The sequence below is a fragment of the Ceratotherium simum genome, chromosome 3 (assembly GCF_057802395.1).
Source record: "Ceratotherium simum simum isolate JZ-2026a chromosome 3, ASM5780239v1, whole genome shotgun sequence".
NCBI classification, from domain to species: Eukaryota; Metazoa; Chordata; class Mammalia; order Perissodactyla; family Rhinocerotidae; genus Ceratotherium; species Ceratotherium simum.
This window is the reverse complement of record NC_141902.1, coordinates 65,378,376-65,401,577: the sequence shown is the minus strand read 5'-3', so window position 1 is coordinate 65,401,577 and position 23,202 is coordinate 65,378,376. Positions and strand designations below refer to the sequence as shown.

General features: G+C 36.1%; 1 protein-coding gene across 1 annotated transcript in view; it reads right to left on the bottom strand.

Moving 5' to 3' along the window:
• The window catches only part of ARIH1 (ariadne RBR E3 ubiquitin protein ligase 1), a 103,625-nt gene that overhangs the window by 50,227 nt on the left and 30,196 nt on the right, over positions 1-23,202 (bottom strand). The window contains exon 2 of the mRNA XM_004421780.3: positions 12,274-12,341. Coding sequence (XP_004421837.1) covers positions 12,274-12,341 — 68 coding nt within the window. The remainder of the gene's footprint in view (positions 1-12,273; positions 12,342-23,202) is intronic.

Below are 23,202 nucleotides of genomic sequence, written 5' to 3'. Positions count from 1 at the left end.
TAATCACTATCCTGTTTCTCTTTATAGTTTTACCACGTAAATATGCACCCTTAAACAATACAGCTTAGATATGCCTGTTTTTGAATTTTATATAAACAGAACCATCTAGGAGATATTCTTTTGGATCTCTCTTCCTTTCACTCAATGTGATGGTTTTTAATATTCATCTATGTAGTCACTTGTAGCTCTAGTTTATTTTTCATTGCTAAATAGTTATTATATAAATACACCTTAATTATCTATCTGTTGACATTTGGGTTGTTTGTAGGTTTGAGCTATTATGAACAAGCTTATATATGACTTTCAATTTAGATGTGCATATTTCTTTCTAATGGGTATGTATCTGAGAATGGAATTACTGGGTCAAAGATATGCATGTAAATGCTAAGAGAAAAAAATAAAATTTATTTTTATATTTCTTTCTAAAATCATTTATTTTAACAACTTATCTGTAGACTCCTTTGGATTTTCTATGTACACAATTCATATCATCAGTGAATATTAACTGTTTAGCATCTCCCTTATGACCATTATACTTTATTTTTCTTTTTGGTCTACTACTGGCTAGGATCACCTTCAGTATAATATTGAAAAGAAGTAAAGATAACAGATACCCATGTCTAGAAATCCACCTAAAAGGGAAATCTGGGGCCGGCCCGGTGGCGCAAGGTGTTAAGTGCGCGAGCTCCACTGCGGCGGCCCGGGGTTCCCCGGTTCGGATCCCGGGCCGCGCGCACCCATGCACCGCTTGGCAAGCCATGCTGTGGCGGGGTCCCATATAAAGTAGAGGAAGATGGGCACAGATGTTAGCCCGGGGCCAGTCTTCCTCAGCAAAAAAAAAAGAGGAGGATTGGCAGATGTTAGCTCAGGGCCGATCTTCCTCACGAAAAAAATAAAAATAAAAAAATAAAAGGGAAATCTTCCCAGCATTTCAGCATGAATTATGTTATTGCCTACAGCTGTTTTTATAGATTTATTAGATTAAGAAAGTCCCCTTTTGTGCCTAGTTTGCTTATGGTTTCCTTTTAAAATCACGAATGATTACTGATTCTTAGCAACTGCTCCTCTGCATCTACTGAAATGTTTTTCTCATTAATTTGTTCAAGTGACCGATCATATTGAATTCTTTCAGGTTAAACCAACCTAGTATTCCTGGGCTCAATCTGAGTTGGCCATGCTGGGTTATCATCCTTTTTACATATTGCTGAAATCAATTTGCAAATACTTTGGAGTTTTTTGTTTCTTTGTTTGCATCTACATCCATGCAAGAAACTGATGTAGTTTTTCTTCGAGTTTTGGTATCAAGGTTGTGATAGCTTCATGAAGGTGAGGGAATCCTCTTTTTCTGCTTTCTAAAAGAACATAAGGTAGAGAATATAAGGCTGGAGTCACTATCTCATTAAATGTTGGTAGAACTTACCAGTATATCCATCTGAACTTAGACTTTTCTTTATAGAAAATTTCACTTTATAGCTATAGCCTCATACATGTTTTCTTTCTTATGTCACTTTTGGTAAATTGCAAATTTCTAAGAACTTATCCATTTCGTGTAAAATTTCAAATTCTGACATAGTTATCCACAGTATCTTCTTATGAATTTTGTTTGTTTTTTTAATATCTGCAGGATTCAAAGTGATGTTTTTTTTTCATTCCTGATACTGGTTATCTGTGCCTTCCTTTCTTCTTGATTAATCTCACCACTGTGTCAATGTTATCAGTCTTAAAAAAATCATCTTTTGGCTTCCTAATCCCCTCTACTGTATGTTTCTTTTCTATTTTATTAAATTCTGCTCTCTGTTATTTCTTCTCGTATTTTCTCTGAATTTATTTTGTTGCTCTTTTTCTATCTTGACATATCTAGCTCATTACTTGAGACTTTTAAGATAAATGCTTAGCTCATTACCTTCCATAGATATGCATTTAAAGTTATAAACTCCATTCTTCAGCACAACTTATGCTGCATTCCACAATTTTCCCCCTTAACATTCAAATAGTTGCTTAAATAACAATTATGAGTATTTGAAACTTCAATCAACACTGATAGAACTTAAAACAAAATGTTGGCTTAAAAAAATACAGAGGCTAGGTACAACACAAAGCCATTTATATTAATTAAAAGACAGCACTGTTTATGAATACATTTTCCAAGAACATTTATTTTCTTTCAACCTATTGAGGTATCATTCTACTATCACCTCCACTGTTGCTATTGAGAAGTCAGCTGTTCTCTAGAAGAAGAGAAGTATAACATATACTTTCTATATATTTTCTCTATATACATTATATATATACACATACACACACATGCTTTCACTTTTTGAAAGTAATCTTTCTTGTATCTTATTGTTTTTATGATTTTCTCTTTATCTTTGCTGTTGTTTTTGTAGTTGTACCATGATGTTTAAAAATGTAGATTTCTTTTTACCATATTTCATAAAATCTAAAACGGTTTGGTACTGAAATTTCATATCTTACCAAAAAGTGATTAGACTGTAAAGTGCCATCAACTGAAAGATGCATTCAGATTTCAGACATGTTAAAATGTCAAAAAATACATCTTAGAACCAATGAAATAGTATTTATTATGCCTAGGAACTGTCAGGCTTCTTGAATCTGTGGCACTTTTGGTTTTTACGAATCTGGAAAATTATCAGCCATTCAAATATTGCTTCTGCCCCATTCTCTCCTCTCTTTTTCTAAAACTCAATGAGACTTTCTCATTATATCCTCTATATTTCTTAATTTCTCTTGTGTATTTTCCATCTTTTAGTGTATGTGCTTAATTCTGGATAGTGTTTGGATCTTCTAGTACACTAAACCTCTTTAGCTTTGTCCAATCTGCTGTTAAACTAATTCACTGAATTAATTTTGCTCATTTTGTTTAGTTATAAAAATTCTGGGTTTTTTCCAAATCTGTATGACAGCTCGTACTTTCCAATTCCCTGCTGACAGCATACCCATTTTAGTCTAGGTCTGACAATTCCAATATCTGAAGTCCCAAGTTAGTATGTTTTAATTAGAAAAATAATTTGAGGAAGTAGTTTGAGGCCCTAATGTTCTTTTCCTAGAAAAGATTTACATTTACTTCTGTCAAGTGCCTGGGTACATTAACAGCCTGGGACCATCTTAATTCAAGTTCAAGGCTTCAGGTTTTCTGGGCCACACAGATGACAAGAATACTATCCCCAGTCTTTAGAAGAGCTGGTTTCCTAATCCTCCCTCTTTGTAGGCCTATGAGTCCAACGTTTTTCCCCCACTAACTAAAGGACCAACAAAAATCACAGCTCAGTCTTTTAGCTACCTCTTCTGGATCAGCATATACTTCCAGTGCAAAGCAGACTGGGATGCTTGGCTCATTTCTCTAGGATTCTCTTAGGCCTTAACCCTCTAATTCCTGTTTTACTAATTCTTTTATGTTCTTGATTTTTTAAAAGATGTTTCAGGCTGGCCCGGTGGCGCAAGTGGTTAAGTGCACGCGCTCCGCTGCGGCAGCCTGGGGTTCACTGGTTCGGATCCCAGGCGCGCACTGATGCACCGCTTGGCAAGCCATGCTGTGGCGGCATCCCACATAAAGCGGAGGAAGATGGGCACAGATGTTAGCCCAGGGCCAGCCTTCCTCAGCAAAAAAAGAGGATGATTGGCAGGTGTTAGCACAGGGCTGATCTTCCTCACACACACACAAAAAAAGATGTTTCAATATTTTATCTAGCCTTCTCTATTGTACTTAGTGGATGGAATGGTCCAAATTACCCAAAGTTTCCCAGAGTCTCCTATATTTTCTCTCAGTTGAAACTCCATCTCACATCTCTTCCATCTACACTCTGCTTTCAATTAACTGTCACTAACCAAAGTCAGGCCAAGATTTTCCCTTTACCTGGATTATTAAAATAGTTTTCCAATTGATCTTCCTGCCTCTAATCAGCTCATACTGTTACTAGATTTTTTTTCTGCAGTAATACTCTTACATCAGATTTCTCCATAAAACAATCCTCAGGGGCTTCCTACTTAATAGAAAAAAAGTCCAAATTCACTTGCTTTGAATGCAAGATCCTCCATAATGTACTTCCTATTAAACACGTCCAATCATTTCCCCTCTATTCTTCATGCACTCCAACCACTCTAAATCTTACTACCATAAACTTTCCTTTCCACTTGTTTTCTGAACCTGAAATGCCCACATTCTCACATCCTCCTGCCTTTTCAAGTTCAATCAAATGCCATCTCATCAATGAATCCCTTCCCCCCTAAATTAGAAATAACCTTTTATGTATTCCCATAACACTTTATCTCTAAGTACCTTGGGGGTAAAAACTGTACATGATACATTGTTGCGTGTACCTCTTCATCACCAAACCTCTGCTCAATGTCTTACGCATAGCTGATATTCAAAAACATTCTCGAAATTTATGAAGTAGTGAGATAGCAGGGAGACTAGGGAAAAGAGAATGGATAAAAGAAAAATAACTTCAGATGATGTAACTAAGGGAAAAAATTGCTCCAGTTCATATTGCTAGTAGGTGGTGGAGCAGAGATCTCATGTTCTTACTCACTACTATATAATAAGATAGCACAGTTGCAGCTTTCCATACACTGCTCCCCAATAATACCTGAACTGTTTAAACAGGAAAAACCCCACTATACTGCAAAATAGTGATGAATGCCATCATGAAAGCCAGGTTTCTGACAACCAAATTTACTTTCACATCCCAGAAGTTAACTGTGAAACAATATATTATTACTAATGTGGCTAAGAAAAGCTCCATAATATCATAATAACCTACATGTGCTAACTCTAGTACCTACTCACTAAATGGGTGTTAATGCTTTAGAATGAAAAGTGGAAAGCTATTTGCAACATAGTCTGCGAAAGACTGAAATCAGTCTTCAAGACCTTTTGATTATACCTATCCATTAAAAGTAGTGAGTCATCAACCACCTATATTTCCCCTTACCTCAAACATGTCAGTTAACTCATTAACACCTTACACACTATCAACTAAAATGAGCTTTTAAAATTTTATAAAATAGACCAATAAAAAAAGAAATCTGAGCTGCAGGAAATAAAATACGTTTTCCTTGTTACCAACTCTGAAGGAGCTCGATTTGAGGGATTTTGTCTCTGCCTCCTGCCAAACTGAAATCTGATTTACATACCTGTCATAATTTCAATAAAAGTTCTATTACAGAAAAGAAAACCAAAAAATGGCCGAACTTAATTAAAATATTTACTAAACACTGACTATAAATTAGGAATTGTGTTGTGCTACGAATGAAAAAAAAGTAACAGTTTCTGCACAAAGAACTCTAATAGAAGTGGTGAAATAGTAAACCAAATACATATTAAGGTGCAAAGGAGGGCTGGCCCAGTGGCATAGTGGTTAAGTTGGCACGTTCTGCTTTGGCGGCCTGGAGTTCACAGGTTCGAATTCCAGGCATGGACCAACACATTGCTCATCAAGCCATGCCATGGTGGTGTCCCACACACAAAATAGAGGAAGATGGGCACAGATGTTAGCTCAGAGCCAATCTTCCTCAGCAAAAAAATAAAAAATAAAAAAAAAGGTGCAAAGGAAGGAGTGATTAACTGTCTTGAGAAATAAGAAAGCCATCTTAGAAGTAAAGCTTAAGTTGGGTTTTGAAGGACAATTAGGAAAAAGGACAATAAGGAAGGCATGCCAGGCATGGGCCAATGATAGTATAATTCCAAAGGGGCTCCCTAGAGCTGTGCAGCTAACAGTCTCTCTCTTTTTTTTTTTTTGTGAGGAATATCAGCCCTGAGCTAACATCCGTGCTAATCCTCCTCTTTTTGCTGAGCAAGACCAGCTCTGAGCTAACATCTATTGCCAATCCTCCTCCTTTTTTTTTCCCCCCCAAAGCCCTAGTAGATAGTTGTATGTCAAAGTTGCACATCCTTCTAGTCGCTGTATGTGGGTCACGGCCTCAGCATGGCTGGAGAAGCAGTGCATCAGTGCGCGCCCAGAATCCGAACCCGGGCTGCCAGTAGCAGAGCGCATGCACGTAACCGCTAAGCCATGGGGCCGGCCCCCGCTAATAGCCTCTATTGATATCCACAGAAGCCCTGTGTCAGAAAAAGGAAACATTTGCAAAGTTGAGGTGACACAAAAATGAATTTGGTGACCACCTTAAAAGTTTGGTACTACTAAGGTGTAATATCAGAACAGAAATAAAGATATAGAAATAAAGAGAAGATGCCAGAAAGGCAGACAGAAGTTGAATTTTTAAAAGTCTTGTCTTGTCACAAAAAGAAAGGGAAGAAAGAACAACTCCCTTTCCCAGTCTTTCCTGCTGGGAAGATTCATGGTGATCTACAGTTTACGAAAAGCACAGTACTTAAAGAAGGTTCAATGAGGATTCCATTCTATCAAAAGGGTAAGGAGACATCCAGCTTTCAGAGGCTGCAATAGCAGAAATACTAGTCATGGTATCACTTGCAGAATATTTGATTATATGAGCTGTGATGCCTGTGCCCAATGACAGCAGCAACAGTGCTGCCACTAAAATAGTTTGACACTGTGGTTTTGGCATCTTCCTGGATGCACAGACTTCATGGCTGATTCTCAATCTGTCTTTTTCTCTTAACCTCTTAAAGTTTGTTTACAACTAAAAACTGTGACTGATATACCAAGAAAGGAGAAGGTTCAAGATATGATAGATGAAATAACAGATGCAACATCCCATGAAAATTATGATACGATCAAAGCCCAAATGGAAAGGTTGGCCTTAAAGTAGTAGAAGGACAGATATAGTTGCTGCTGCATTTCTGATTCTCTGATTTGCTGTTTCCCTTCATCTGGGGGAGGATGAGAGGAAACCTAGTGAACAGAGAAAATTCTATTTAATTTGTAAAACAAAACTCAATCTACAGAGTTAAAAAGCAGAAGGCTGGGTAAGAAAGAAAATGGCAAAGGTCTGGAAAGCTGCTATGAGAGATGAGAGACCAAAAGTTAAAACGGTCCCTTCTCCACCAGGCCCTGTCCACTTTCATCAAAATGTATTTTTAAAAAGAATAAATTACTCATTTTTAGGACCAGGACAAATTTGTTTAAACTGTGGACTAGAAGTCCAAGAGCAAATAAGAGGAATTATTGGCAGGAGTCTATTTATATCTCTATTGCCTTCACTGGACCATGAGCTCCTCCTCCAGGGCAGGGACTATGGCTCACTAATGAATAAAATAAAATAGAAACACTGACATGCTTGGTATATGGAAATGAGAAAAGAGAAGAGAGAGAGGATGAAATTGAAAATACTTCACAATTTTGACTAGGATAAGATTTATCTTTAAGTATGTCAAAATGAATAGAAATGATACTTGAATACATTCTGTGTTACTAATTGCAAAGCAAGATTTTTTTAAATGCTATGCAACAAAATTTATTGGCTATACTGTCCACCTTTTCTTGTGATTCCTGGGATGCTAAATAGTTACAAAACTATCAGACGGGTAATCTTCATTTTTATACTCAAGAATTGGGAGGTGCAGTGTTACTGCCACCAAGCCTCCTCATATTCCATGTTTCTTTTCATATTCCAAGGGTATTGCGGGGGATGAAAAGGGGCGTGGGCAGTGGTAATTTTTTGTGTGGGTGTGAGGAGGACTAGACCTGAGCTAACATCCAATGCCAATCCTCCTCTTTTTTGCTGAGGAAGATTGGCCCTGGGCTAACATTCGTGCTCATCTTTCTCTACTTTATATGGGACGCCGCCACAGCAAGGCTTGACAAGCAGTGAGTGCATCGGTGTGCACCCTGGATCCGAACCTTCGAACCCTGGGCCACCAGAGAGGAGCGCGCGCACTTAACCGCCACACCACGAGGCTGGCCCCACTGGTATTTTTTTTTAAGTTCTCAGGTGGTTCTAAATGTATAGCCACTTTAATAGTTTATTGTTGGTTCTCTTGGGTTTCCTAGATAGATGGTTATCTTGTCTCATAAAATTTCTCATTTTTTCTTTATAAAAATGTTTTTATTACAAGTAAGTGCTTCTTTTCTTAACTAGTTATTTTGTTATAAAGCTTTTCTGTCACTGAGGAAAATTCACAGAATACGTAAAACTATAAAGAATCTAAATATACTCCATAATCCTCCCATCTCCAAAACAATCTTTATATCACTTATATAATTTTCCATGTATTATTTTATCAGAACTTCTAGTACATTTAAATGGTGATGATAGCCAGTAACCTTGTTTGATTTTAATAAGCGTACTTCTAATGTTTTAAAATTAAGTATAATTTTGCTGTAGGTTATTATTAATTGATACCTTTTATTAAGGTTACATTAGGGTTTACTTTTGGTGCTGTACATTCTATGGGTTTGGACAAATGTATAGTGACATATATCCACCATAACAGTTTCATACAGAATAGTTATACTGCCCTAAAAATCCTTTTTGCTCGACATATTCATCCTTCCCTCCCCCTAACCCCTGGTAACCACTGATATTTTTACTGTCTCTATAGTTTTGCCTTTTCCAGAATGTCATATAGTTGGAATCATATAGTATGTAGCCTTTTCAAATTGGCTTCTTCACTTAGTAATGTGCATTTAAGGTTCCTCCATGTCTTTTCATGGCCTGACAGCTCATTTCTTTTTAGCACTGAATAATATTCCATTGTCTGGATGTACCACAGTTTATTCATCTATTCACCCACTGAAAGACATCTTGATTGCTTCCAAGTTTTAGCAATTATGAATAAAGATTCTATGAACACCCGTGCGCAGGTTTTAGTGTAGACATAAGTTTTCAACTCATTTGGGTAATACCAAGAAGTATAACTGCTGGATCGTATGGTAAGAGTATGTGTTTAGTTTTCTAAGAAACTGCCAAAATGGAAGCAAAGTGGCCCTACCATTTCGCATTCCCACCAGCAATGAATGAGAGTTCCTGTTGTTCCACATCCTCATCAGTATTTGGTGGTGTCAGTGTTTTGGATTTTGGCCATTCTAACAGGTGTGTAGAAGTATCTCGTTTTAATTAGCAATGCCCTAACGATATATGATTCAAGTACCTCTTCACATGCTTATTTGACACCTGTGTATCTTCTTTGGTGAGGTGTCTATTCAGATTTTTGCCCACTTTTTAACTTGGTTGTTTTCTTACTGTTGAGTTTTAAGAGTTCTTTGTATATTTTGGATAACAGTCCTTACTTCAGATGTCTCTTGCAAATATTTTCTCCCAGTCTGTGACTTGTCTTCTCATTCTCTTGATATTGCCCCTTTTAAAAACCCATTTCAAAGATCTTTTTGTTTTATTTATTTATTTTTGTTCTCTATTTCATTATGTTGCTTTTATCTTAAAATACCTATTCTTCTCTCTTTGGGTTCATTTTGTATTTTTCTAACTTCCTGTTTGAAAGGCTTAGTTTGTTTTCTACCTCTTTCTTTTTCTTATAAAGATACTAAGACTGTAAATTTCCCTGTACCTCTTGAGCAACATCCCACATTTGTACTCTCATTATTTAGTTCTAGTTATTATAATAATTTCATTTTTGGGTTCTAAGAGTTATGTGGAAGTGTGAAAACAGAATGCATATCAATTTTTATTGGAATTTATGATAGCCTAGAACGTGACCAATTTGTAAATAATATACTCTGAAGGGTACCAAATACCAATACATATTTTAAATCCTCTCTATTTATTGATCAATAGTCCAGAAAAAAATGTTAGTGTAAGAATAGCTATATGCCAAGAGAGATAACGAAGAGGTAGCATTCACAAAACAAGAACAAAATTATAAAAATGAATAAGTTGGAGACTGTTGAAATAAACAATTCAAGACAGCCAAATAGCACAATGGATGCAGAAAGAAAAGCAAGTTAGCGAATTAACAGTAAATCTGAGGAACTTTCACAGACCAGAGTAGAAAGACAAAGATGACAAGTATGAAAGAAGCATTTTGAAAAAACTTAGAAGATTTGGAAAAGAGATCCAGAAGTTTCAACATGTGACTAACAGGAATTCCAGAAAGCATCAAGAGAATGCAGAAAAGGTAATATTGAAGAAATAACAGCTAAGAATTTCCCAAAACCAAAAACATGAGTCCTCAGACTTAAAAGACCCAACTGGCTATGTTTTCAAATCCCACCCCAAAATTTCAGAATATTATGGATTTCTCTTAGGGCACTCAAAAATTTATCACATATGAAACTTGACTTAAATGACTAAAGAATACATTCTAGAGGAAAAAAGGTAAATTTGGAGAACACAGTGGGATGCAAGAAACAAATCAGCAAAAATAAAAAAAGGGTAAATATATTGATAGTAAAAATGCTTAATAAAAAATGAAAACTTCAAATATTATCAACTTATCAAGCTGAGAGGGGAAGAGGAAAGGACAGAAAAGTATGCTGCAGCTTGTGTCTTGTGCAGGGCACGGATATAAAAATTGTAATTAAATACTGTATAAACTTATAGTTTTAAGTATGCATATACAAATGCATATAGAAAAACTGAAATAAAACATATAACTTTGAAATTATTAGGGGGGAAAAAAGAAAGAAAACTTGATCAAGCCAACAAAATAAACAAATAAAAAATATGGTAAATTTAAAGCACAACTTACAATGACATTAGTTAAATCTAAACATATTAGTAATTATAAAAACAAAGCGAGGCAGTTCTAATATCAGACAACATAGGATATAATGTGAAACTCATTAAACGAGACAAAAAAGATACTGCATATTGATTTTAAAAATACTATTTAAAGATTTAGAGGTACCCAATAACACATCTTCAGAAAATATAAAACAAAAATTGAAATTACAAGGAGAAATTGAAAAGTTCACACACAGAAGTTTCCCAGGGGCTGTTTACTTTTTAATTCATACTTACCACACTTTAAGTATTTAATTGAAAAATGTTTTCAGCAGCATCAACAGTGTTACAGGACAAAATTCAAAATGCCTTTGAAGAAATACATTAATAAGAAACGAACTGTATATAAGTCTAGTTCACTAGAAGAGTATCAGATGTAAACAATGAAAACTCCTTTTCCTAATAGAGGTGTTATAAAATAAGTCTGAAAATAAATGTTACTAAGATTAAGAAATATTACTGACTTCAAAAAGATGGTCAGATCCATGGGGGGGGGGGGGAATCACACTAGTCAAGGAGCATTTTCTTCTTCATGAACCCCAGGAAAGCTGGATAGTATGTGTTTAACAACATAAGCTTTGGAGTCCAACAAACCTGTGTTTGACCTTGTAAAAGCTTGTGTTTACAAAACTGAAATAAATATATTAAGCTCCAAGCCTTAAGTGGGGATAATAGTTTCTAGCCCTCAAAAGCTATCAGGAAGATAAAATGAAATAACGCCTGGCACAGAGGGCTCAATAATTGATAACTATTATTGTTAATATCAAATTATAGTTGGAGTGCAAGGTCTGAGAAACTGGGTAATATTCTTGGTATTATTTAATATCTGTTTCACAAGTGCTTTCAATTTTAAAATCAAATGGGAAATATTTTCTATTTATTTCTCATAATATTTGGGGTCTCAGTTCCCAACAAACACTAGTTGTAATTTTTTATTAAAATTAGGATTGCTAATTTTAGGCTGATAGAATAAATATAGGCTGTCACGCTACCTAACAAGTGCTCCAAATTTCCAATCTAAGGAAGAAAAAAAGATTAAGAATGGCATTAATATTGTCATTCTCCAGTCCCAGTAATTTCTTCCCTTTTAGAACTAGAAACATTTTCAGAGAGAAAATATAAAAAGTACCCAATGGAATATAATCCTGCACTGAAACCAGAGAACCAGTCCTAACAGCTGTTTTGGTAAACAGTCAGGATACCAAGAGCAACTTTTTACTTTTATTTTTTTTTATTACTGAATAAATGTTATTAATATGCCTAACATAGATTTAAAGGTTTATGGGCAAGAAATTTTTAAGTAATTAAAGGAATATCTCATTCATGTCTTCCAAGAATGTATCAAGTGCTTTTTTTTAAAACTTATTTTTAGTTCTTGGTGCTCAAGAGGATGTATTGTAGAAGATACTAAAGCAGAGACCCCCACCTCACCACCAAAGTAAAATAAGAAACATTAAGCCTACATTCCCTTAACACTAAGTTTATTGCAAAATTACAGATGGAAAATACAAGAAATTAAAGCAGACACTACCTGCACATTGGTTTGTTCACATACTGGCACATAAATCAATTCCCTACTTGCTTTTTGTAAATTCAGTTCAAGAGGCTTTCTGTGTTACTTCTAAGTACAAAGCTGACAATATAGTTCCTTACCTTTCCATTAGCTTCTCTTTATCCCAATTGAAGTGGCTAAGGAGTATTCTTGTGATAGTTGCTGGATTCTAAAGAAGGGGGGAAAAAAAGTCATTTTAAGGTAATAGCACTTCATTGACATTTAGTGAATTTTCAGGTTGAATTTAAATTTCTGTAACACCCCACCCAGATTTCCTTTCCTAAGATACTTCTTTATTCCTCTAAGAAAACAGAACATTTTAATTACATGATCAAGATTATTTAAAAATAGTTTGCCACACTAATATGTCAGGTTTCTGTGGGATTCTAAGGCAGAATTCAAAATAAGCCAAAAAGAAATTAAATGAAAAATTGTTCTATTAAATCAAACACAAATTAAAATTAACTTTTTGCAATTAAGATTTAACAGACTGCAACGTCAGCATACATAAAATTTCTAACATCTTATGTATTGAATAGTTCAAATGAGTCCAAACCATTTTTAAGTCAGAAGGTCCTTCAGAGATATTTAATGAAAACGACAAACATCTGTACTATGTAATAATTTATAGAGTATAATCTTAGGTTGCGATTTCATTTCTAGAAGGAAAAGTTAACACCATAAAATAAACCCAAAGTTTACTGCTCTATTATTCAATGCTGTCACAAATATTTCCATTTCCCATGAAAACTAGTCAGCTTACTATCTGGGCACAGAATGTGAACTTAAAATGCAATGAGGTCTAAGAGATGGGCTAAGCCTGACTCATTCAAAGATACTAGAGCTAGTTACAACGTCAGAGGTGAAACTCAAAACTGAGTCTGCTTATTTGTATTTCATGTATAATTTTATTACATCAAATATTTCAAAAAAGATCTCTGGGGCCGGCCCTGTGGCTTGGTGGTTAAGTGCGCGCGCTGTGATGCTGGTGGCCCGGGTTCGGATCCCGGGTGCGCATCGAGGCACCACTTCTTCGTTCATCCTGAGGCCGAGTCCCGCATACAGCAACTAGAAGGATGTGCAGCTACGACATACAACTATCCACTGGGGCTTTGGGGGGAAAAAATAAAATAAATTAAAAAAAAAAAAAAAAAAAAGATCTCTGTACACAAAACTACTTTTATTTCACCATAGTTAGACCACAGTATTAGTTAATAACTGATGTAGTTTAAAAGTAATTCTGTATAAAATATCATGAAAGAAATATCTATCAATTATTCTCAACAATACCATTCATCACAGAAAAATTCACATACATTTCTACCCCCCAAAAAAGCCAAGAATGCAGACATGATAACTCTCATCCACCCACACAGGTACATTTTGCTAATCCATCTAGGTACTCCTTAGTTCTTGGACCCAGCCTCCCTTAATAATCTTCCTTTAACACAGCACTCCAGACAAACACCACCAATCTATAAGAGTTAATGTGGGAAAAGAAGCCTATTAACTGATCTTATGTTATAATATGTTTATTTGTACAGAATATTTACCTAGACATTCTCCTGTCCAGCTATTCCTTAGAAATGTGATTCAACAATTTATTTAAAAAACAAACAAACAAACTCTGGGTTTGGTAACAGGTTTTCACGATAGGATTTGCCTACAATTGAAATAAAGTTATTCATTTAGATTTAGTCATATGTAAAATAAGGGCAACACTTCTATCAATTGGGAGAACTAAGTCTAGCAGTATCCACTAGAATTGTGTGACTATAACTTTGTGGTACCCAATACACTATATTCTCTGCACTACAGAGTGCTTGGGGAAAAATGTGTCAAGAAATTAGTAAGTCTCAACTTGCAAAGAGAAACAAAGGAAGAGGAGGGGAAATGTCCTCTCTGACCTGATGTTGCCAGTGTCTGTTCTGTGTTTTATTGAGTTCCAGTATCAAAAATTGGGCCCATCCACTGGCCCGGTGGTGTAGTTGTTGAGTTCGCATGCTCTGCTTCGGCAGCCCAGGATTTGCAGGTTCGGGTCCCGGGCGCGGACCTACGCAGTGCTCATGCTCATCAGGCCACGCAGAGGTGGCGTCCCATATATAAAGTAGAGGAAGACTGGCACAGATGTTAGCTCAGCGACAATCTTCCTCAAGCAAAAAGAGGAGGACTGGCAACAGATGTTAGCTCAGGGCCAATCTTCCTCACCAAAAAAAAAAAAAAAAAAAGGGCCCATCCAAAGGTTCCCACACTTGTTACTGGTTCATCAAAAACTACTGTGGATTATAAACCAATGTTACTGCAATAAACAAAAAATTTAAAAAAAAAAAAAAATGATCACTATAAAAAACAAACAAACAAAAAAAAAAAAACAACTACTGTGGAAAGGTGTGTTAAAACACAGACTCTTAGGTTCCACTCCCATATTTTTATTTAATAGGTTTGGGGCAGGGTCTCCCAAATGTGCATTCATCACCAAAGGGATTCAGAAAATCAGACCAGTGGATCCCTAGGGTGAAGAAACAACTTCTATTTTTTAGCTCATCCTTTAAAAATTTCCGTGTAGGTGTATATGTTTGTTTAATAATGTGTATACTATATTGGAGGTATATATTCAAAGGTTTTTCCCAATAGTATATTACTGAAAAAATTTGTCTAAACCACAGTGGCATGATAATGCCAAAATATCTACGCCAGAGCTCTACGCTATGGGGCAGGGGATATTCCACAATACTAACTAAATAAATATATTTGGGTCAATATTTCAGTGCAGCTAGCTTAAGTCATTTATGTGCATTGCATATAATGTGATGGGGGAATAACATTTATTGTGCATCTACTATATGCCAGGCCCTGTAGAAGGTACTTTATAAACCTCATTTAATTCTCAAAGCACTCTGTAAGGTAAATATACTTACTTGCCATTTTAAATATGAGAGAAAACTATGACTAGGCTCCAAAAGGTTACAAAAATTACCCAATATCATGCAACTAATTAAGTGGAATAGTTGTGAATTCTAGCCTAGGACAATCTGGATCTAATATTCCTTTGATTATTCCATGTAGTAGAACCTAAAAGAATAGTAAGGATCTCACTTAGTCATGCCTAAATATCTTTTACATCCTCCACCAAAGGGTAATTCAGGGCAAGATGAGGAGGGGATGGCAGAAAGCTAAGAGGCACAAGGAAGATTTCTGAGGGGCCGAAAACATTCTATTTCTTGAACGTGATGGTTAGTTATATGAGGGAAAACATTTATCAAAACTCAAACTATACACTTAAATGGGTACATTTAGTCATATAAAAGTTATACACCAATAACGTTGATTTATTTAAAAACAATTATTTAAAAACAAAACAATCTGACTCCTGGTCCTGGCCAAGATGAAGTAACAAGCTCACTGTAGCATCTTTCTCCCACTGATTACAACTAAAAACTCTGTACAAAATACAACTAACAGAGTGCTCTGAAAATTAAATAACAGCAGGCAGATTGGGGAGGGAAGTGAAAAAAAACAAATAAGGTGGTGGTGGGTATCCTCTTTGTTTTTTCGCCTTTATTTCCTGGCTTTGACCCAAGGATGGGCCAAATAAGGAAAACTGTTGTAGTCGGCATGATTAGCAAAAGCTGAGAGAAGTGCATCTCTTTAGCCAGAGTACTAGGGCAAAAGGCTCCTGGAGAATAATTTTCTTTTTCTTTTTCTCTTGTTTGTCTGGGCCCTGCCTTGAGGCCAGCCCAGCCATGAAACTAAACTGCTGCAGAGTGACCACAGAAAACCACAACAGAAAACTCATCACTCTGAATAAAGGAATAAGAGGGCCCCTGCTGTGAAAAGAGTATGAGGGAATCCCCATAATTTTCTTTCCTTTTTTTCTCTTGCCACTTCATCTCAAGGCATGACAGAGAGGAAACAAAAACAGAGAACTCCACTCTTCTGGCTAGAGGAATGAAGAAAGGGATCCCTGGGAGCCAGAGAGTATAAGGGAAATCACTGAAAGGAGAGAGAGATGGATAAGGAGATCCCTAATTCTACATATGAACCAAGTCCTGGGCTCACCTCCAAGCTGTGCATGTGTGAAATACAGCCAAAGAAGTATAGGAGAGGCTTTCAGAACAGAGCTATGATATAAATCACTGCCTAAGTCCTAGAGCAATCTAAGTGGCAATAGGAGGAGCAAACTTAACACAGCAAAGGCTTTGAAAACTGAATAGAAAATGGAACCACTCCCTATATAAAGTGAGAAGGAACCTGCAGTTATAATCTAACTGGGTTGACTTGTTTACTACAATAAAAAATCCTCACTATTCTCTAAAGGATTTTAACAGGACACAGAATCTCACAAAATAATATTCCAAATGTCAAGGATAGAATCCAAAATTACCAGACACAGCAAAAGCAACAAAAAAAATTATGACCAATTCTCAAGAAAGAAGACAATAGATGCCAACCCCAAGATGACCCAGACATTAGAATGATCAGAGAAGATCAGACAAAGACTTTTAAAGCAGCTATTAAAAACATGACCCATTAGGTAAGGGTGAACATCTTAAAATGAATGAAAGAAATTCTTAGGAAATAAACAAATTATAAAAAAAATACCAAATGGAAATTTTAGAACTAAAAAACACAGTTCACTGGATGGGCTCAACAGCAGAAAGGAGATGACAGAAGAGTCAGTGAACTTAAAGATATATCAATAGAAAAATTTCCAATCTTAACAAGAGAAAAAATATTTTTTTACAATAAGAGCAGTCTCGGGGCCAGCCCGGTGGTGCAAGCAGTTAAGTGCATGTGCTCCACTGCCGCGGCACATGGTTCACCAGTTTGGATCCCGGGCGCGCACCGACGCACCGCTTGGCAGGCCATGCTGTGGTGGCGTCCTATATAAAGTGGAGGAAGATGGGCACGGATGTTAGCCCAGGGCCAGTCTTCCTCAGCAAAAAGAGGAGGATTGGCAGATGTCAGTGCAGGGCTGATCTCCTCACAAAAAATAAAAAAAAAAAATAAGAGAAGTCTCTCAGGGCTCTGTGGGATAATATCAAAAGCTGTCAGCCTAGAATCCTATATTCACTGAAACTATGGTTCAGGAATGAAGATAAAGACATTCTCAGACAAAAGAAAAGTTAAAGAATTCATTGCCAGTGGACCTGCTCTAAAGGAAATGTGAAAAGAAGTTCTTCAGGTGGAAGGGAAATGATACCGGGGGGAACCTGGAACTTCAGGAAAGAAGGAAGAGCAACAGAAAAGGTAAATAGGTAAATATTACACACTATTTTTCTTCTCTTATGTTCTTGAAAATATAAAATTGCTGAAATCAAAAATTATATATGTCAGGATGAGGGGAAAGGGTTAAATGTACAGAGATGAAACACATATATTAGTGCCGTGGAGTCGATTCTGACCTTCTAGCGACCCTGTGTACAGCAGAACAGAACCCTGCCCGTCTTTCTGCACCAACCTCTTACCTTCTGGCGCTGTATGAGATAACGCTCCACTGCTATTCATGAGGTTTTCATGGCCAATTTTTTCATGAGTGGGTGGCCAGGTTCCTCTTTCTATCTGTCTAGTCTGGAAGCTCCGCTGAAACCTGTCCACCATGAGTGACCCTGCTGGTATTTGAAATACCGGTGGCACAGCTTTCAGCATCACAACAACAAACAGCCACCACAGTATGACAACCGACAGACGGGTGGTGTGGTTCCCCGACAGGGAAACAAACCCAACCCGTGGTGATGAGAGCGCTGAATCTTAACCACTAGTCCACCAGGGCTGGCTGTAACATGTATGACAACTGTAACACAGAGGAAGTGGGAGAAAAGTCATCTATATAGTTGTAAGACTTCTATGTTTTACTTGGAGTGGTAAAATATTAATTCTAAGTAGAATGTGAAGAGTTAAATATTTATATTATAACCCCTAGAGCAATCATTAAAAAAAAAAAAAAAAGACCTGGGGCCGGCCCGGTGGCAGGGTGGTTAAGTTCACACATTCTGCTTCTGCGGCGGCCCGGGTGCGGACTGACGCACTGCTTGTCAAGCCATGCTGTGGCGGCATCCCATGTAAAGTAGAGGAAGATGGGCACGGATGTAAGCCCAGGGCCAAGCTTCCTCAGCAAAAAGAGGAGGCTCGGCATCAGATATTAGCTCAGGGCTAATCTTCCTCACAAAAAAACAAAAAACACACACACCAAAAAAGAGACCAAGAGATATGGCTAAAAAAGCCAATAGATATAGTAAGTGGAATATTTTAAAAATTTCAATCCAAAAGAAGGCAGAAAAGGAGGAACAAAGAGAAAAATAATTTAGAAGACCTAAATCCAACCAGCTTAATAATTACATTAAATATAAACAGTAAAAAAAAGAAAGTCATTTAAAAGACAGAGATAGCTATACAAATATTGAATCATTATGTTGTATACCTCAAACTAATATAATGTTATATGTCAATTACACCTTAATTTTAAAAAAGAAAACTTTATGCTGCTAAATGAAAATAAAATGACAGAGACAGCCTAGTTTTTTTTTAAAAGGCAAAACTATATATTGTCAATAGCAACTCATTTTTCAATGTAATGATATATAGAAGACTAAAAGGATGGAAAAAGATACATCATGCAAAACACTAATCAAATGAAAGCTGCAGTGGCTATATTTCTATCAGACAAACTAAACTTCAGAACAAGAAAAACTACCAGTGATAAAAATATTACAATGGTAAAAAGGTCAATTCACCAAGAAAACATAACAATCTTAAATGAATGCAACTAACAACAAAGCCTCATAATACATAAAGCAAAAACAGATGGAAATAAAAGAAAAATAAACAAATCCACCATTATACTTGGAGATTTCAACACTCCTCTCTCAGTAATCCATTAAACAAGTCAAATTGAACAGATTATTTGGAAATCAAATCGTCTTCTACTAAATAACCAAGGGGTAAAGAGGAAGTCTTGAAGAAAATTAGAAAACGTTTTGAACTGAAGAAAATGAAAATACAACATAAAGTTTGTGGGATGTAGCTAACATAGTTTAGGGGGAAATTTGTTGCATTAAATGCTTATATAAGGAAAGAAGAAAGGTCACAAATTTTTTTTTATAAAAGCAAACTAAACCCAAAGCAAGCAGAAGGAAAGAAATAAAGAGCAGATGTCAATGAAATTGAAAACAGAAAAACAAAAGAAAATAAATGAAACCAAAAGCTAGTACTAAAGATCAACAGAGGGCCGGCCCCGTGGCTTAGCGGTTAAGTGCACGCGCTCCGCTACTGGCGGCCCGGGTTCGGATCCCGGGCGTGCACCAACACACTGCTTCTTCAGCCAATGCTGAGGCCGCATCCCACATACAGCCACTAGAAGGATGTGCAACTATGACATACAACTATCCACTGGGGCTTTGGGGAAAAAAAAAGGAGGAAGATTGGCAATAGATGTTAGCTCAGAGCCGGTCTTCCTCAGCAAAAAAAGAGGAAGATTAGCATAGATGTTAGCTCAGGGCTGATCTTCCTCACACACACACACAAAAAAAAGATCAACAGAACTCTAGTAAAGACGAACCAAGATTAAAAAGAGAGACGCAAATGACCAACATCAGAAATGAGACAGGAAAGTATCAGTACAGATTCTATAGACATTAAAAGGATAATAAGAGACTACAAATAACTCTTTGCCCACTAATTCACAACTGAGATGAAACTGACCAATTTCCTTAAAAGATACTAACCACTAAAATTCACTGAAGAAGAAATAGATAACATGAATATTCCTACATCTATGAAACAAATCAAATGTGTAGTTGAAACCCTTCCACAAAGAAAACCTAAGCCAAATGGTTTCAGTGGTAAATTCTACCTACCACTTAAGGAATTCCAAAATATCAATTCTACACAATTTCTTTTCTAGAAAACAGAAGGCGGGAACCCTTCCCAATACCTAGTTTTATAAGACTAGCATTATCTTGACATCAAAATCAAAGACAGACATTACAAGAAACTATTACATGAACAAAGATGTAAAAGTCCTCAACAAAATATAAGGAAATCAAATCTAGTAATATATAAAAAAGACAATTATACCACAACAAAGTGGATTTATCCCAGTATTGCAAGGCTGGTTAAACATTCAAAAAATTAAAAAATGTTAATTGACTACATTATAACAGCCTAAAGAAGAAAACCCACAAGATCATATTAATAGGATGCAGAAAAAGCATTTGACAAAATCCAACATCCAGTGCTCATAAAAACTCCCAGCAAATTAGGAATAGAAGGAACTCTTCAACTTGGTAATCTATTAAAAAAAATTACAGCTAACATCATACTTAACGAAGAAAGACTGCATGCTTTTCCCCTAAGATATGGAACAAGGCAAGGACGTCCATTTTCACTACTCCTATTCAACACTGTACTGGAAGTCTTACAAATGCAATAAGACAGGAATATAAATAAAAGGCATAGAGAGTACAAAGGAAAAAATAAAGTTGTCTTTAGTCACAAATGACATGATCATCTATGTAGAAAATTCCATGGATCTACAAAAAAGTTCCTAGAATAAATGAGTTTAGCAAGACACATATATGTGTATATATATGCCATATTTTTATATACTAGCAATGAATAACTGGAAATCAAAAAAATTTTAAAGTACTATTTACAATAGTACCAAAATACGAAATATTTAGGCATAAATTGAACAAAATACGTGAAGTATCTGTATGCTTAAAACTGCGAAATACTGAGGAAGGAAATAAAAAAGACCCAAATAAATGAAGAGAGACACCATCTTCACGGACTAGGAGACTCAACATAGTTAAAATATTAATTCTTCCCAAATTGATCTACAGATTCGACTCAATACCAATGAAAATCCTAGAAGGATTTTTTGGTAGATATCGACAAAATGATTTTGAAACCTATATGGAATAGCAAGGAAACTAGAATAGCCAAAATAATTTTGAAAAGAATACCACCTGATTTCAAAACATAGTATAAAACTACAGTACTGGCAAAAGGTTAGCTACATGGATCAAAGGAATAGAACAGAAACCAGAAACAGATCCACACAAATACGGCAAAGTGTTTTTTCACAAAGGTGTAAAACAATTCAATGGGGGAAACACAGTGCTGGAATAATTAAGGCATCTATATTTAAAAAAAAAAAATCAACTTTAAACTATACCTCAGACTTTATACCAAATTCATAATGGATCAAACATAAATGTAAAACATAAGACTAAAACTACTAGAAGAAAATCCTTGGGACTTTGAGTTAGGCAAATAGCTCTCAGATAAGATATCAAGAGTACAATCCAAAAGAAAAACTGATAAACTGAAATCCACCAAAATGAAAAAGACACTTAAGAAAATGGAAAGACATGCCACAGACTGGGAGAAAATATCTGCAAATCACCTATCTGATAAAGGATTTGTATCTAGAATATATATTTTAAAAATCTCTTGAAACCTTATAAGAAGAAAACAAAAACCTAATTTTAAAAATAGGCAAAAGAGGGGCTGGCCTGGTGGCATAGTGGTTAAATTCACACATTCCACTTCAGTGGCCCAGGGTTCACGGGTTCAGATTCTGGGCGCGGACGTACTCACCACTCATCAAGCCACGCTGAGGCAGCGTCCCACATAGGAGAATTAGAAGGACCTACAACTAGGATATACAACTATGTACTGGGGCTTTGGGGAGAAAAAAGAAAAAGAGGAAGATTGGCAACAGATGTTAGCTCAGGACCAATCTTCCTCAAAAAAAGGCAAAAGATTTGAACAGACATTTCACCAAAGAAAATCTACACAGAAACATGAAAAACCAAATGAAAAGATGCTCAACATCATTAGTTATTCTGGACCCACAAATTGAAGCCACAATGTTACCACTACACGCCTATCAGAATGTGTGTGGGGGAGAGGGGAGAACCAATCTGACAATCCCAAATGCTTCAGATTATGTGGTGCAAGTGGAATTCTCATATGCTGCTGGTGGGAACGCAAAATAGTAGAGCCAATAGAAAAAAGTTTAGCAGTTTCCTATGAAGTTAAACATAACTTACTACAAATCCAAAATCTCACCATTAGGAATTTACCCAAGTGAAACGAAAATTTATGTTCACCCAAAAATCTATATGAGAATGTTTATAACAGCTTTATCCATGTCTGGCAAAAACTGGAAACAACCCAAATATTCCACAGCTGGGGAATGGATAAACAAATTGCGGTACATCCTCACAATGAAATAGTACTCAGCAATAAAAGAACTATTGATAGATACAACAATATGAATGAATCCCAAATACAAATTCTAAAGAAGCCAGACTCAAAAGGCTACATGTTGTATGATTCTTGATCCACAATAAAATAGGTTAACAGGAGCTGAATATCAGGGAAAGTTTATAAAAATTTATGCCTGTAGCACCACCCTCAAACATTCTGATTTAACTGCTTTAGGATGGGGTCTGGTCAAACGACAGAAATTCACCTGTGTGTGCTGCCAAAATTCATAATTAGTTTAGTGGAAAGTAAATTCAAGCTGTTGGTTGAAATAAAGTCTCTTCATCCTGTTTTCTTATTGGTATTCCTCATTTTTTAAAGATACAAACAAACCAAACAAAAACAGTTAATGAGCAAAATGACTAATTAGAATTAATCACAATTTATTAATCACTTTAATCACAATCAATTATAAAACTAATACTAGCAGCAATACTTTTAACTTTTAGGACAATAAAGCAATCTAAAACCTCACATCTTCTCTAGTTATAAGCTCTAAAACAACGGTTCCCCACTCTGGCTACATATTAGAATCTCCCAAGGAACTTTAAAAATACCAATATAGCACTTCACCACCAGCAATTCTGATTCAATTGTCTGGAGCAAGACATGGGTATATGTTTTTTTCACCCAAAGTTTTTACCTGAAGTTCCCCAGATGACAGTAATATGCAGCCAGAATTAGAAACTACTGCTCTAAACAGTTTCCCACCATGGGGGCTCTGAAAAAGTAAAGTATATGTGCAGAACTCCCAT